We start from the raw sequence: 12492 nt of genomic DNA on the forward strand, positions 1-12492 counted from the left end.
TGCGGCGCGGGTGTGAAAGCGGCGTGCTGTGAGCGTGGGAAGCCGACGCCGGGGTCCTGGAGCGCCGCCCGCGTGCGGCCGCGGGGAGCGGCCTGGGAGCCGGGCGGTCGGCGGAGGCCCCGGCGCGGTCCCATCCCACACTCCAGGCCGCGTTTGGCCCGGAGCCGGCGGGGCCGCTGGCGGCTGGGGGCGCAGACAAAGGCCCAACCGGCGGCGCGGCCCGCTCGGGCGAGCCCAGCCCGCGGCCGGGGGCGGGGCCTTTAGGGGGCGGGGCCTGGCGCCTCGGGGGCGGGGCGACCGACCGGGGGCGGGGCGGAGGGCGGGGCGGGACGGCGGGAGCGGGCGCGCTGTCCCGAGCACTCGCAGGACAGTGAGCGGCGGCTGCGGGCGGCGCCGAGCGAGCCAGCGAGCGAGGCCGGGCCATGGGGCGGCGGGCGGCGGGCGCGCTGCTGCTGGCGCTGCTGCTGCACGGGCGGCTGCTCGCGGTGAGTGTGCGGGGCGGGGGCCAACTTGGCGGGGCGCTTGGGGCTGCGCGGCCGGGACCCCGGCCCGGGACCGCGGCGCCCGCCGAGGACCCCGGGCCGCCAGGGATCGGCGCCTTCCCGCGGCGTGGGGCTGCCCCGGGGGACGCCCGGGGACCCCGCGTGGGGCCGGGGGCGGGGTCGGCCCGCGTGGAAGTCCTGGGTTGCGCGGCCACGTTGCCGAGGTTCAGAGTCACGCTGGGCATGGCCCGGCCTGCCATTCCTGGGGACCAGGAGAAGAAACTTCCAGCGGGGTGGGAACTTGGCAGGATGAGGGTGCCCCTTTCTGCGCCAACTTGGCAGAGGGACGCTCGGTGATGGGGACCCTGTCAGTCCTTGCTGAAACTTTACCACGCTGCCTGTCCCTGTGGGAAGCTTGTAACCAGGCAGGCACAAGTAAAGAACTTTTGGAACAAATCTAAGGCTTGTGTGGAACCCGGGACCCTGGAGTCCTAAGGCTGACTCCATAAGGAGCTGGCTCAATCCCTGCCCTTCACTGAGTAACTGTGTGACCTCAAGTGAGCTGTTAACCTCTCTGAGGCCAGCCCTGCTTGGGTAAAGAAAGCAAAATGCCTGGCCTCAAAATGTGTAACCGCAGGGTGGTTGTCCGCAGGGGTGGAATGGCGTTGGCTGCCTGGAGCAGGGCCTGTTAGGGGCAGGCCCCCACTGCATCTGAGTTTCCTCCCTTGTCCCTTCCCAGGTACCCAAGGTCCAGGGCGGCCTGCCCGGACAGCCCAGCCCCTGCTGTAGGCTAGGATGGGCCCCCATGGAGGAAGAGAGAATCCTCAGGTTCAGTCAGGAATCCTGAGGCCTAGAAGGCACTTGGCCAGGAGAGGCCCGAGGACCTGAGTGAACTCAAGGAGGGCTGGGCGGGGTCAGTGGCAGGGAGCTGGTGGCAGATGTGGGTGGGGGCGCATCTGGGCCTGCTGTGGTGAGCCACAAAGCCACCCCCACCCTCTCTGAGGTGCTCCTAGACAGTCCCTATCCCTGCCCCTTGTTCTCAGAGCCAAGAGAGTGACTTTTCCAACCTGGCCAGTGTTTGCCCAGTGACTGATTCCCTGTCCTTGCCGTGCGGGCTCCCTCACCTCTGCCCTCCTGAGTCACTTGTTAACCCCTTTCCCAGACCTGACCCTGCACGGCTTCTGCCCACCTGCCCAGCACCTCTCCTCTGGCTTTCCCCATCCAGCAGGTGCTGCCTGGTTGACCTGGACTTGCAGCTCCCAGCACCGCCTTTACCTTGCAGGGCACCCGTCTAGACCCGCGGGGGCGTCCCAGCCCACAGCCCTTCCCGACCTTCCCCCAGCTCTGCCCCTGCGAGGGGCTCCTCCGTGCATGGGTTGTAATGGCAGGAATGGTGGGTGGAGCTGTTTGCTGTGCGCCTGAGGAATTCCACAGAAATCCCGGGCGGCCCATCGTCTCATTCACTTGTTCATTCAACAGATCTTCATTGAGCAACGTGCCATGACAGTCACTGGGAGCACAGGGGTTCATTCACAGGGCAGATATTCGCCAGGCACCTACTGTGTCCTTGCACAGGCACGTGGTAGGGGGCTGGGTGAGTGAGCCAGGATGGGCCCTGTCTGTGCCTCCCTGTCTGTGGGCCATAATTGGGACCTGGAAACAGGCAGGAGTTGTGGGGCCTGGTGTTGTGAGGCCTCCACAGCAGCCACGTGGAGGTCTTCACTGTCCCACCCAGGCAGATGGTGGGGCTGGAAAGAGGTTGGCCTCAGGGGTCTCAGGCCCAGGTTTGGATCCCAGCCCTGTTGTTGGCTAGCTGCGTGATCTGCAGCGAGATCCTCGCTCTCTGAGCCTTAGTTTTCACATCTGTAAAATGGGAGTGAGAAGTCTGCTGGGAGTCTTCAGTGAGAGCAGGTTCCTCGCCAGGTGTCCCAGCAAGCCTTGGGCTCCTTCTCACCCGCTGTCCTAGATCTCGTCTGCCCTTGGGTTTGCAGTCACAAGGCAGGAGCAAGCGGGGAGGGCAGGACACAGCAGGGCAAGCTGGGCTGCGGGGAGCCAGGACCGCAGGAGAGGTGGTCTGTGATTACGTGTGGGAGTAATTTCGGTTCTGAGGAGTGGAGAGGGGGCTGGGGTGGGGGCTGGGCCTGGGCGGCTCAGGACCTGCCCTGCCTCCCGACCCTCTTCTTCCTTCGAGGGCCTTGGCCTTCCTTTCTTGGGGCCAGCCCTGCAGGAGACAGGAGACTTGGGGGCTCGGTGGTGATGGGGTGTTTTCCAGGGCTGAGGAGGGAAGTTAACTGAGATACCTGCTTCCTGCCTCAGCTGGATTTCCTTGCAGGGAGGCTGCTGGCTGAAGCGGGTGGGGGTGGGGGAGCCTCCCCTTCCTGGCAGGACCTCCACACAGCTGGCTGGCCTGTCCCCCCACGCCCGACCCTTGCTCCAGACTTGCATAAGGACTGGATAGGAAAGGGCCCCAGGGGATTCCGGAGGGAGGGCTGCAGGTCCACCGCAGAGATGACCCCCACCCTCAGCTCTCCGGCTGAGCGCCCTCTGTCTGAGGAGCCCTGGCCCCGCCTGGCTGGGCCCAGGCCTGTTCTCAGGCTGAGCTCAGGCAAGTTGAGATCCGTGGGCCTGGGGCCCTGCCTGCGAGATGGTGAAGGAAGGTGGCAGGAGGTGACTGGGTTCAGGCTTGGAAGACTTGTGAACACAGAGACAGGGCGGGGGTCTTGGGGCCCCAGGCCAGATGAGGACGAGAACTGTGGACAGTTCTCACTTCTGTCTATCGGACGCTGATTTTGTGGGCGAATCCTATTACCTCTGTCACCCCCTGCTTCCCACCTTCTCGTTGCCGAGAATCAGATCCAAGCCCCTGACTTCATCCAGCCCACAAGGCCTGGGAGAGAGGTCTGGCCTCCCTACTCTGTCTTGGATCCCACACTGGCCAGCGTCCCCCTCTTGCTCTGGCCAGCTGCGCCAGTCTTTGTTTCTTGAACATGCTAAGCACACTCCTACCTCAGTGCCTTTGCATCTGCCGTTCCTCTGCCTGGAACAGCTGAGTCCTCATGACCTGCCCGCTTCCTTCACGTTCCGGCTACTCTATTCAACACTTTTTCTTTTTTTTTGGTACCAGGGAGCAAACCCACATGCTAATTGTGTGCTTTGCCACTGAGCTACCTCCCTGCCCTACTCCTCTGTGTCTTCTGTATCGACACACACTTGTTCACTTCTTCGTCTCCTCTGTCCACAGGGCCTTACCTGTTTTCATTTGCCGTCGCATCTTTAGCACCTGACAGGTAGTAGGTGCTCAGTAAACATACTTGTCCAGCGTCGGAAACCACAGATACTAGTGTGGTCCCCAGTCTCTCTGCAGAGGAAGGGGAGGCACCGAGGTTAGAGAAGGTGCCTGTGACTTGTGCACCACACACGCCGGGAAGTATTTTTTTCTTTTTGCAGTACTGGGAGTTCGCCCCGGGGTGAATCCTACCACTGAGCTCCAGCCCTTTCTATTTTGAGATGGGGTCTTGCTAAGTTGCCAAGGCTGGCCTTGAACTTGCAGTTCTCCTGCCTCAGCCTCCCCGCATAGCTGGAATTGCGTGCATGTGCCTCCGTAGCTGGCAGGAGTCAAGTTCGGGCGGCAGGTGAAGTTCTCTGGCCCCTGCCTGCTGTCCCCGTCGGCCGGTAGCCACAGTCAGGAGATGGGGCTAAAACCGGTCCCTGATATTGATACAACCAAGAACTCTGGCCCCAGGTAGCACAAGGGCTAGTTCAGAAAAGGAATGGCCGAGACGGTGGCTTGGGAGGGCTGTGCCCCCGTGTCCATGGGCCTCCTGGGGATGTCTGTGGTGGCGGGAGCTGCGAGCGGGACTCTGGGTGGTCACTGTAGGTCTCTGGTTAATTTCCTCACCAGATACGGAGGAACGTCGAGTCAGTCCCGGGGCTTTCAGGCCTCAGCGGGCTGGTCATGCGGGATGCGGGGGCCTTTGCCCCTGCCTGCTGCGGGCAGGAGGCCACCCTCGGGGGACTCGGCTGGGAGCCCTGGCTGGTGCCCCAGCTGCTTCCTGGGTGCGGGAGGGTCTGGGTGGACTTGAGGCTTCAGGACTGCCTGGCTTTGGGTGAGTCTCAGGAGGGAGAGCAGGAGGGGCCGCCCAGGATGTGGAGCGGTGGCGAGGCTCGACCTGTGGGGCCACGGCCTGTGGCCCCCTCCCCAGTTCAGTGCCAGCCCTGGGGCGTCCTGCTGGTAGGAGAGCGGGCAGTGTCCCAGCTCCCCAGCAGCTTCCCGAGGGTCCTGGCCCTACTGGAAGGCTGCCCGGGCCCAGCCTTGGTCCCTTTGGCCCTGCCGCCCCCTCCTCCTCCCAGGGCCTGGCTGGGGCTGGCTGCCCCGTGCCCAGAGCAGGCTGACGGAAACCCAGAAGTATGTGTGGAACTCGCTTCGCGGGGAGCCGCCAGCCCCGCTGCCCGGCCGGTTGGCGTCGGGGGCCATGTCAATAGCCGCCTTGAGAGGGGCGTGGCTCGGGCTGCCGGAGGTGGCTGTGCAGGGGGCACCGTCATGAAAGCCCCGAGAACAAGGTGGCCCTTTGAGGCCTGGGACAGCGGGGCCTTCAAGCCACAGCCACACCAGAATTCCACTCCCCCCAGCACGGCGCTCCTGTGCCAGGGCCGCGGGGACCTCAGGGCATCCCTGGGCGTCCGTGGCCTTCCCAGGTGTCCTTGGGACCGGCTCTCAGCTCCCTACCAGAGCATTTCTCAGGGGCGCGGAGGAAGGCGCCTGGTCTCTGGTTTTGGGTGGTGTGTGGCACCCCACTTGCCGTGCGGGCTGAATGCAGGCACTGACGACGTATGTGATCAGATGTTCTGTAAGCACGGTCCCCTGTAGGAGTGTGTTAGGCTTAGACTTCACTTAACGAGCATTTGTGGAGAATCTTCTATGCATCTGACCCTGTTCTAGACGTTGAGTTTATGGCAGGGAACCAGAGTCAGAGTCCCCGTCTCCTGTGTGACTTGCACTGTGGCTAGGGCAAGAAGACGGACAGTAGCCAGGTGGCCATAAGTGCTTGGAAGGAGGTGGGATGGAGTGGGTGGGTCAGGAAAAGCCCCAGTAGAGATCTGAAGGAGGTGAGGGTGGGAGCCCGGGGTATTTAGGAAAGGGCATTCCAGACAAAGTGAACAGCCAGTGCAAAGGCCCTGAGGTGGGAGGGTGCTTGGCTTTTGTGGAGAAGCAGGGAGGCCTCTTTGGCGTGGACGGTATGAGAGGGGGGAGCACGCAATGTCCGCAGGGGAGATTGGCACAGCCAGGCCTGGGGAAGGACCTGGGATTTGCCTCCCAGGGAGATGAGACGTTGTTGAGGCCTCTGGTGTTCATTCGCTCTGGTTGCTGTATGGAGGGTCAGGGGCAAAGGCAAGGAGGCCCTGAGCCAGGCCAGAGATGTCTGGGGCTCGCGCCCGAGCCCTGGAGGTGGGGGTGGGGTGGGGACCCCTGAGTGTGTTTTGAAGGCAGGTCAAGCCGGGTGGGTGGCCCTGGCTTACATATTCCCACGTTTAGGGGGAAGCTCCCTGAGGCAGGGTGGTTCTGTGAATTGTCATTTGCCCAGTGCTAAGCAGGTGACCGATTGTCCAGTGAGGAGGTCAGTGACCTCCAGGAGTTCAGCTGCTCCTGGCGGAGAGTGGGGAGGGGGTTCCTCTGCCCTGGGCTCAGGGAAGCGCCTTCCCAGCCGCTGCTGCCTTCTGGCCCTGGGATGTGGGCGAGCTCAGATGCCCCCTCTGCCCTCTTTCACTCTTCTGTGTCCTCGCTGGACTTGGAGGCACTTCCCCCGAGCTTGGCAGTGGAGGGAAAGGGGCGTCTTCAGTCCCCGGCTCTGTCCTGGCTGGCTGTGTGACTTTGAGCAAGTCGCTTTACCTTTCTGAGCCTCCGAGCAGTTGTGAAATAGGTGTCACGGTACCTAACACCTGGAATGTGGTAGGCGCGCCGTCGGGTGGCTGCTGTGCTGGTCTTGCTCCTGCGGAGGGCAGGGCAGCCTGCTGCTTGACTCAGGGTTTCCAGAGCCGGCAGGCACACCTTCCTTCCCCGTGGACCCAGCCCTGCCCCGGCCTTGTGAATGAATGGCCATGTGAAGAGACTGCACCTCCTCCTGCCTCCCTTTCACAGGCTCAGAGTCCCGGATACAACTGCCTCTCTCTGTCACTGCCCCCTTCCCCCACTGAGGCCACAGCTGCAGGACAGAGTCCACCCCTCCACCCTGATGGCTCCTTCCTGGAGGGGGACGGAGGGGGGCACACCCCAGGGTGTGGCCTGGGAAAGGCCGGAGCCTGCAGGCGCACTGTCCCCTCCAGATGTGTGCAGTTGCTGGGCCCTGAGCAGCGGGGGCGTGGCCCAGTGGCTCCCCTGGGTGCGGAAAGGATGTTCCTGCAACTCGAGGGGTGCAGCGGAGGGGGCGTCCCGGGACCGCCCAGCCCTGCCCTCCCTCAGCCTCGCTGGAGGCAGCAGGACCTCTGGGCAAGCTGGAAGCCGGTCCTCCTTTGCCAGGGTTGGTGGGCTGGGTGGCTCTCAGAGAAACTGCAGGCCCCGGGGGCGAGGCCACCGAGGACCAGGCAGCCTTGCCACCGCTCTGTGCCTGGGGCTCCGGCCATCACGGCACGTCCAGGTGCCTCGTCTTTAACCCTTGGCAATGGTTCTCCATCTTCCTCCAGCCCCAGTCGGTGGGAAGGGGAGGCAGCTGGGCTGGGCAAGGGGAGGACTTCAGGGTGGCCTCGGGTGACCCCACAGATGCTTCTCCTGGGGTGGGGCTGGGAATTCCCAGCTGCCTCTGGCCCCTTCCCAGCCCACCTCGGGCCCCTGCCCCCTCCCCTGCGCTCCCTCCCCCGGCCCAGCTGACTCACCCTCTCCTTGTTTGGTGTCTCCAGTTTTCACATAGTTGGGAACTGGGATCATGCCTCTTCTTGGATGGCTCACGGCTGGATGGATCCAAATCCCGGCCTCATAAATCCCGGCCTCGGTGGCCTCTGTCACTTGGGCAGCTCTTCTCCCTGTCTTGCCTTTTGCCTTCCGGTGACCCTTGGGGGGGTGTGGGGGAGGAACAGGGACCTGGGAGTTTCCTGAGGACAGGACAGCCCCTCTCTGCCCTGGGACACGCAAGGTCTCCCCCCCCGGTGACCTCAGTCACCTGGGTCATGGGCCATGATCGGTGAGCGCTGGTGCCTTCTCTTCATTGAAGCTGCCACCTCTCTCGGGCCAGCCTGGCTCGGGGCTCCTCCCCCTGAGTGTCATCTCATGGTCTTCACAGCGGTGTTCCGAGGTTCATGTTATCACCCCGTTTTGCGGAGAGGGATACTGAGGCACCGAGAGGGATACTGAGGCACCGAGAGGGACAGTGGCTGGCCTGTCATCCATCGGGGCTGTGGCCCTCCCGGGAGGGGAGCCCACTGTCCAACTCCAGGGGTCTGGCTGTTGTTCTAGAGGGGGCGTCTAGGAGGACAGGCTGTCGGAGGAGGTGAACTTGGGCCGCCCTTGGCAAAGGGTCCCAGCAAACCCCCACCCGCCACCCAGGCTTTGCCAGCTCATGCCTCTCAGACTGGGGTGCCTTTTGCGCCCCGGCTTCGGTCTGAACTCAGGGAGATGGGCTGGGCTCTCCTGGGACTGAGACCCCCAGGAGCTGGTCCGTCTGGGTCAGTCCCAAGTCCTCGAGGCCCTTGGGTTGTGTCTTGTCGTGAGCTAAGGGGGGTTTTGCTGCCTGGGGCCTGCTCGGAGCCAGCCTGGGCCCCACTCAGTCCTGGGGCCTTGGGCGACATACAAGGCTCAGGCACACGCCCAGCCGGGATCTGAAGAATCCATGCACAAGTCCCAAGCTGTCCCTTGAACAGCCTGGGTGGTGAGAGGTGGGCGAGGTGTCCATCTCTCTCTCTGTCCCTTCATTTATTTGCTTGTTCGCCGAGGACCTCTCTGTGCTGACTGTGGTGGCGGCTGCTTTATTTGTTTATCAGTCACCTTGGTGGCTGGGACCACACACCAGTTCCAGGTGAGAAATGGCTCAGAGAGCAGCGACTTGCCCCAGATCCCAGAGGCTGAGGAGTGAGGCGGGTCCCTGCGCTGCAGAAGCCCTGGGTCAGGCGGGAGAGGTGCCCAGCGTGACTCAGTCCAGGCAGTCAGACCGGCAGGGACGGCGGAGAGCCCCTCATCCGCTGGGCGTGAGGTGTCTGGAGAGCTTTCTGGAGGAAGCAGGCCTACGGCCCAGGAGGACTTGCTGGCCAGGGAGGAAGTCCCCCCCAGGAGCCATGGCTGTACAGGAGGGGAAGGCTCTCGCCTGCTGCTGGAGTCGTTAAGCTGGGGAAAGAATGAGAGGAAGTCCCCAAGATAGCTGAGGTGACATCCATCCAGCTCCCCCACCCTGGACCTGGCAGCCCAGGAGGCAAGAGGTCAAGGCCTGGGCCTCCGCTCGGACAGACACCAGTCAGCTACCAGCCCTCTTTCCTGGGCCTTGATTTTCCTACTCAAAAAACGGGCCGTTTCTTGCTCTTTTGGCCTCATCAGAGGAAAGGAGCTTCAAGTTCCCCGGAGTTGGTGGTGGTCGGTTCTGTGGGGCCTGGCACAGCCCCCTTGAGGCCACACTGTGTCCCCAGGCCACACACCCTACAGATGCCACTGGCCCACCAGTGCCAAGACCTGGGACAGATGAGAGGGACCATTGCCTGAGCCCATAGACCTCTTCCAAGCCTGCCCTGACCTCGCACGTGTCTCCTTCAGTGATCTGCCCGTGTGGGGTCCCCCTCTCTGCCCCGCGGTGCTGAGTGAGCAGCCAGGGGCTTCGCCAGTGTCCCTTTACCCAGTGAGCTCCACACCATGAGCCACAGGTTCTCAGACTCGGATGATCCAGAGCAATGCGTGGTCTTCCCTGGCCTCAGTCTTCCCCAGATGGGAAATGGGACCCTTCACTCACTCACTCACTCACTCACTCAGCAAACAGTCACGGAGCGCCAGCGCCCTGCCCGGCTCGGGGGTGGGCTCCACACACCAACCAGGGCTGAGGGAGCTCAGGTGTGGTGGGAGGTGGGGGCAGGGATGGAGCAGAGGCTGGAGCTCCAGTTCATTATTCTAGTCCCTGCACAGTCCAATTCCCTCTTTTCCTGGGAGTGAGCTGGTGGGAAGAGAGGGGCTGGGGGCTGCTAGGGCAGAGGATAAGACGCCCGGGGTAGGAGAGGAAGGGAGGGACACAGTGAGGGCTGCGAGGGCAGGTCACCTGCAGCCTGGATTTGCCTTGAGGACAGGAAAGGAAAGGGTTAAGTGGCCTGGTTCCCACCTGGCTGGTGGGGGCAGGGGAGAGGGGACAGGGACTGCTGGCTGGGGCAGGAATGTGTGATAAGATCAAAGGCTCAGCCTGCCTGGGCCTCACCTGGGTTTCACCTGAGCAGTGAGGGGAATTCTCTGGGTGGGTGGAGGACCTGGGGGGCCGCCCCCTGGGGAGGGAGCCCCAGGCCCCGCCTTCCTCCAGAAGCTCAGGCCCACTTCGGCCCTGACAGGTGCTAGCAGCCCCAGGAGCCACCTTGTAATGGCACCAAAGACTGTGGGGGACACCCTCTCTAACACACACCCTCAGGTCCCTGCCCAGTCCTCTCCCCACCAGGGTTTCTGAGCCCAGGACATTTTTGGTTGAAGAAAAACCAGGATTCTGGTTAGGGAACGGAAGGGCTTCATACAGTCTAGAGGCTCCTTTTTGTGACTTTAACCCGCATCCGTTTATTCTACAGGTTGTGCTTTGCAGTGTCATGGCAAGGAAGCACAGTGCTGAGTTCTGTTATAGCTCTATCACTTAGTGCTGTGTGACCTTAGTCTAGTGGGTTAACCTCTCGGAGCTTCATCTATCAAGTAGGAATGACTTTTGGCGAAGAGTCGGTCGAGATCACATAAATACACTATAGCCAGAAGAGGCATTTTACAAATAACAGGAACTATTACTTTGTGATTTTCTCGTTCTTTCTTCGAGACTGCCCCTGGTACCTATCCTTGGCAGCTTAGGGACCTCAGTTTTGTTTGCCTTGCCCCTGCTCCGGAAGGCCTCAAGCCGGGTCCGTGCCCCCACGCAGCGCCCTTCTCCACCAGATCTTCATTGCAGCCGGGAAGGTTGGAGAGGAGGGCCACACACTAATGCCCTCCAGGTTCCTGCTAGGGCAGCTGGCCCTCCTGGGCCACAGTCCTCCCTCTCTAGCTCCCCAGCCCAGCTGTGTGGCCGCAGAGTGGCCCCAGGCTGCACTGGGTGGGGAGCAGCTGGCCCCGGGCTGCTGTCTGCCCGGCTCCGCCCTGGCTGATGATTACCCTGGGCAGTGGGAGAGCCCGCCCTCCGGCTCCGGCTGGCTCCTAACCACTGGTTGCACCCAGGTGTGACTGCAGCCTGGGGAAGCAGCCTGGGTGTTCCCTGACTTTAGTGGCGTCCCGGCACATGGGCTGGGGCAGCAGGGCTGGGGTCACAGATTGACAGGCAACTTCTCCTGGGACCCTGGGGACTGACACAGGGCCCCAGGGTCAAGGTGAGGTAAGAACAGGGCCCTGTGGTTGGCCTCAGCCTGTGAACTGTCTCTAGACCAGCACACCGGGTGGCAGGCCCCCTCCAGCCCCAGGTCCCCCTGACTGTCACCTCTCCAGGCTGGTTCCCTCTGCGAGCCCCAGGGGAAGGTCGTGTCATGGTTAAAGCTTTGGGGCTGTGGGGCTTAGCTTCCCACCCCAACTCTGCCCTTCTGGGCTGTGTGACCTTGGGCAAGTCACTCTGCCCTCCTGAGCACCTGTTTCCTTATCAGAGAGCAGGAGAGGCTAATCCCCACCTGGCGGGTGCCAGCTCGCCGAGGAAGTATTTAGCCCATAATTAATACCTGGAGAGTGACGGCAGTCATTACATTACTGTTAGCTCCTAGGAGGCAACGAAAGCTGAATCTAGTCTTGGGTAACCAGGGCTACAGTGGCCCAGGGGCCTGAGCTGGAGGATTTGGGGGCAGAGCCCAGGGATGTGCGTGAGGAGGACATGGGAGCTGCTGGAAGGGTCTCGCCGCAGCCCCACCGCTGTCCCTCGGTCCTCGGGGCTGGTTCCTCCCGGGTCGGGTCTGAGGCTGGCCGGGCCAGGGCGGGGAGGACTGTTTATTTCGGCAGCATTAGGGCATTTCTCCCCTGGCAGCTGCTATTTCCAGAGCCCCGGAGAGCGGGCAATGGTTAAATTAGGTAATGTCGCTCCAGAGGAATGTGTGAAGGCCGGGCGGGCGGGCGGGCGGGCGGCAGGAGAGGCCGGCCCTTCGGTCCCCTAGAGTGAGCTGCAACTTGGAGGAGAGCAGCTCGCGCTTTATAAGGTGACGGAGAGAAGGCTCTGGACCCGCTGCTGGGCAGTGGGGGGGCCCAGCCGCTGCTCGGCTGTCTTGGTGGGGCTCCTGGCCCAGGCAGGGCTGGTGTGTGTCCCCAGTTCTCGGTGGCTGCTGCTCCGGTGGGGGGCACTTGGGGGTGGCGTGAGGCATGGGATGAGTGGACAGCAGCCTTGGCTTCTGACCCTTGCTGGCCTTCTGGGCTTGGGACAGGCCCCCGGACCTACTGCAGTGGCCGTGAAAGGCTGTTCCTGTTCCCTTGAGGGGATCCTTACGGCGAAGCCACAGAAGCCACAGCGTGGCTGGTGCAGCCAGAACTCCAGGTGGCCCAAGGACCAGCAGCCCGAGCCTCACCTGGGGGCTCCCAAGCCGAGTGCCAGCGGGTTCTGCCGTCTCATTTCGTCCTGGAAGTCACCCCTGGGCCGAGGCATCCCGCTCATCCTCCCAACCCTGTGAAGGTGGTCACACGCTTCCCCTCCCCCTCCTCCCGTCGGGCAGGGGTTCCCAGCTATGGGGTGTCGCAGGCCCTGGCAGGTACTGGCTGCACTAGCGGCTCCATCGACCCCCTCCTCCATTCTCACGCCCAGCAGAGCTGGACAGTCACCCCGCTCAGAGTCATCCTACTTCCCTGCCCGAGGGTGACGGGCGAGGAGAGGGGTCCTCTGCTGTGGGGGCCTGGGGGTAGGAG

The 12492-nt window shown here is 63.0% G+C and overlaps 1 protein-coding gene across 1 annotated transcript in view; it reads left to right on the plus strand.

The window, feature by feature from the left end:
- Nucleotides 1–353: 353 nt before the first annotated feature.
- The window catches only part of Hspg2 (heparan sulfate proteoglycan 2), an 89144-nt gene continuing 77005 nt past the window's right edge, over nt 354–12492 (plus strand). Inside the window, 1 exon segment of the mRNA XM_047545783.1 lies at nt 354–485. Within this exon segment, the coding sequence (XP_047401739.1) occupies nt 423–485 (63 nt within the window). The 5' untranslated portion in view covers nt 354–422.

The sequence above is a fragment of the Sciurus carolinensis genome, chromosome 1 (genome assembly GCF_902686445.1).
Source record: "Sciurus carolinensis chromosome 1, mSciCar1.2, whole genome shotgun sequence".
Lineage (NCBI taxonomy): Eukaryota > Metazoa > Chordata > Mammalia > Rodentia > Sciuridae > Sciurus > Sciurus carolinensis.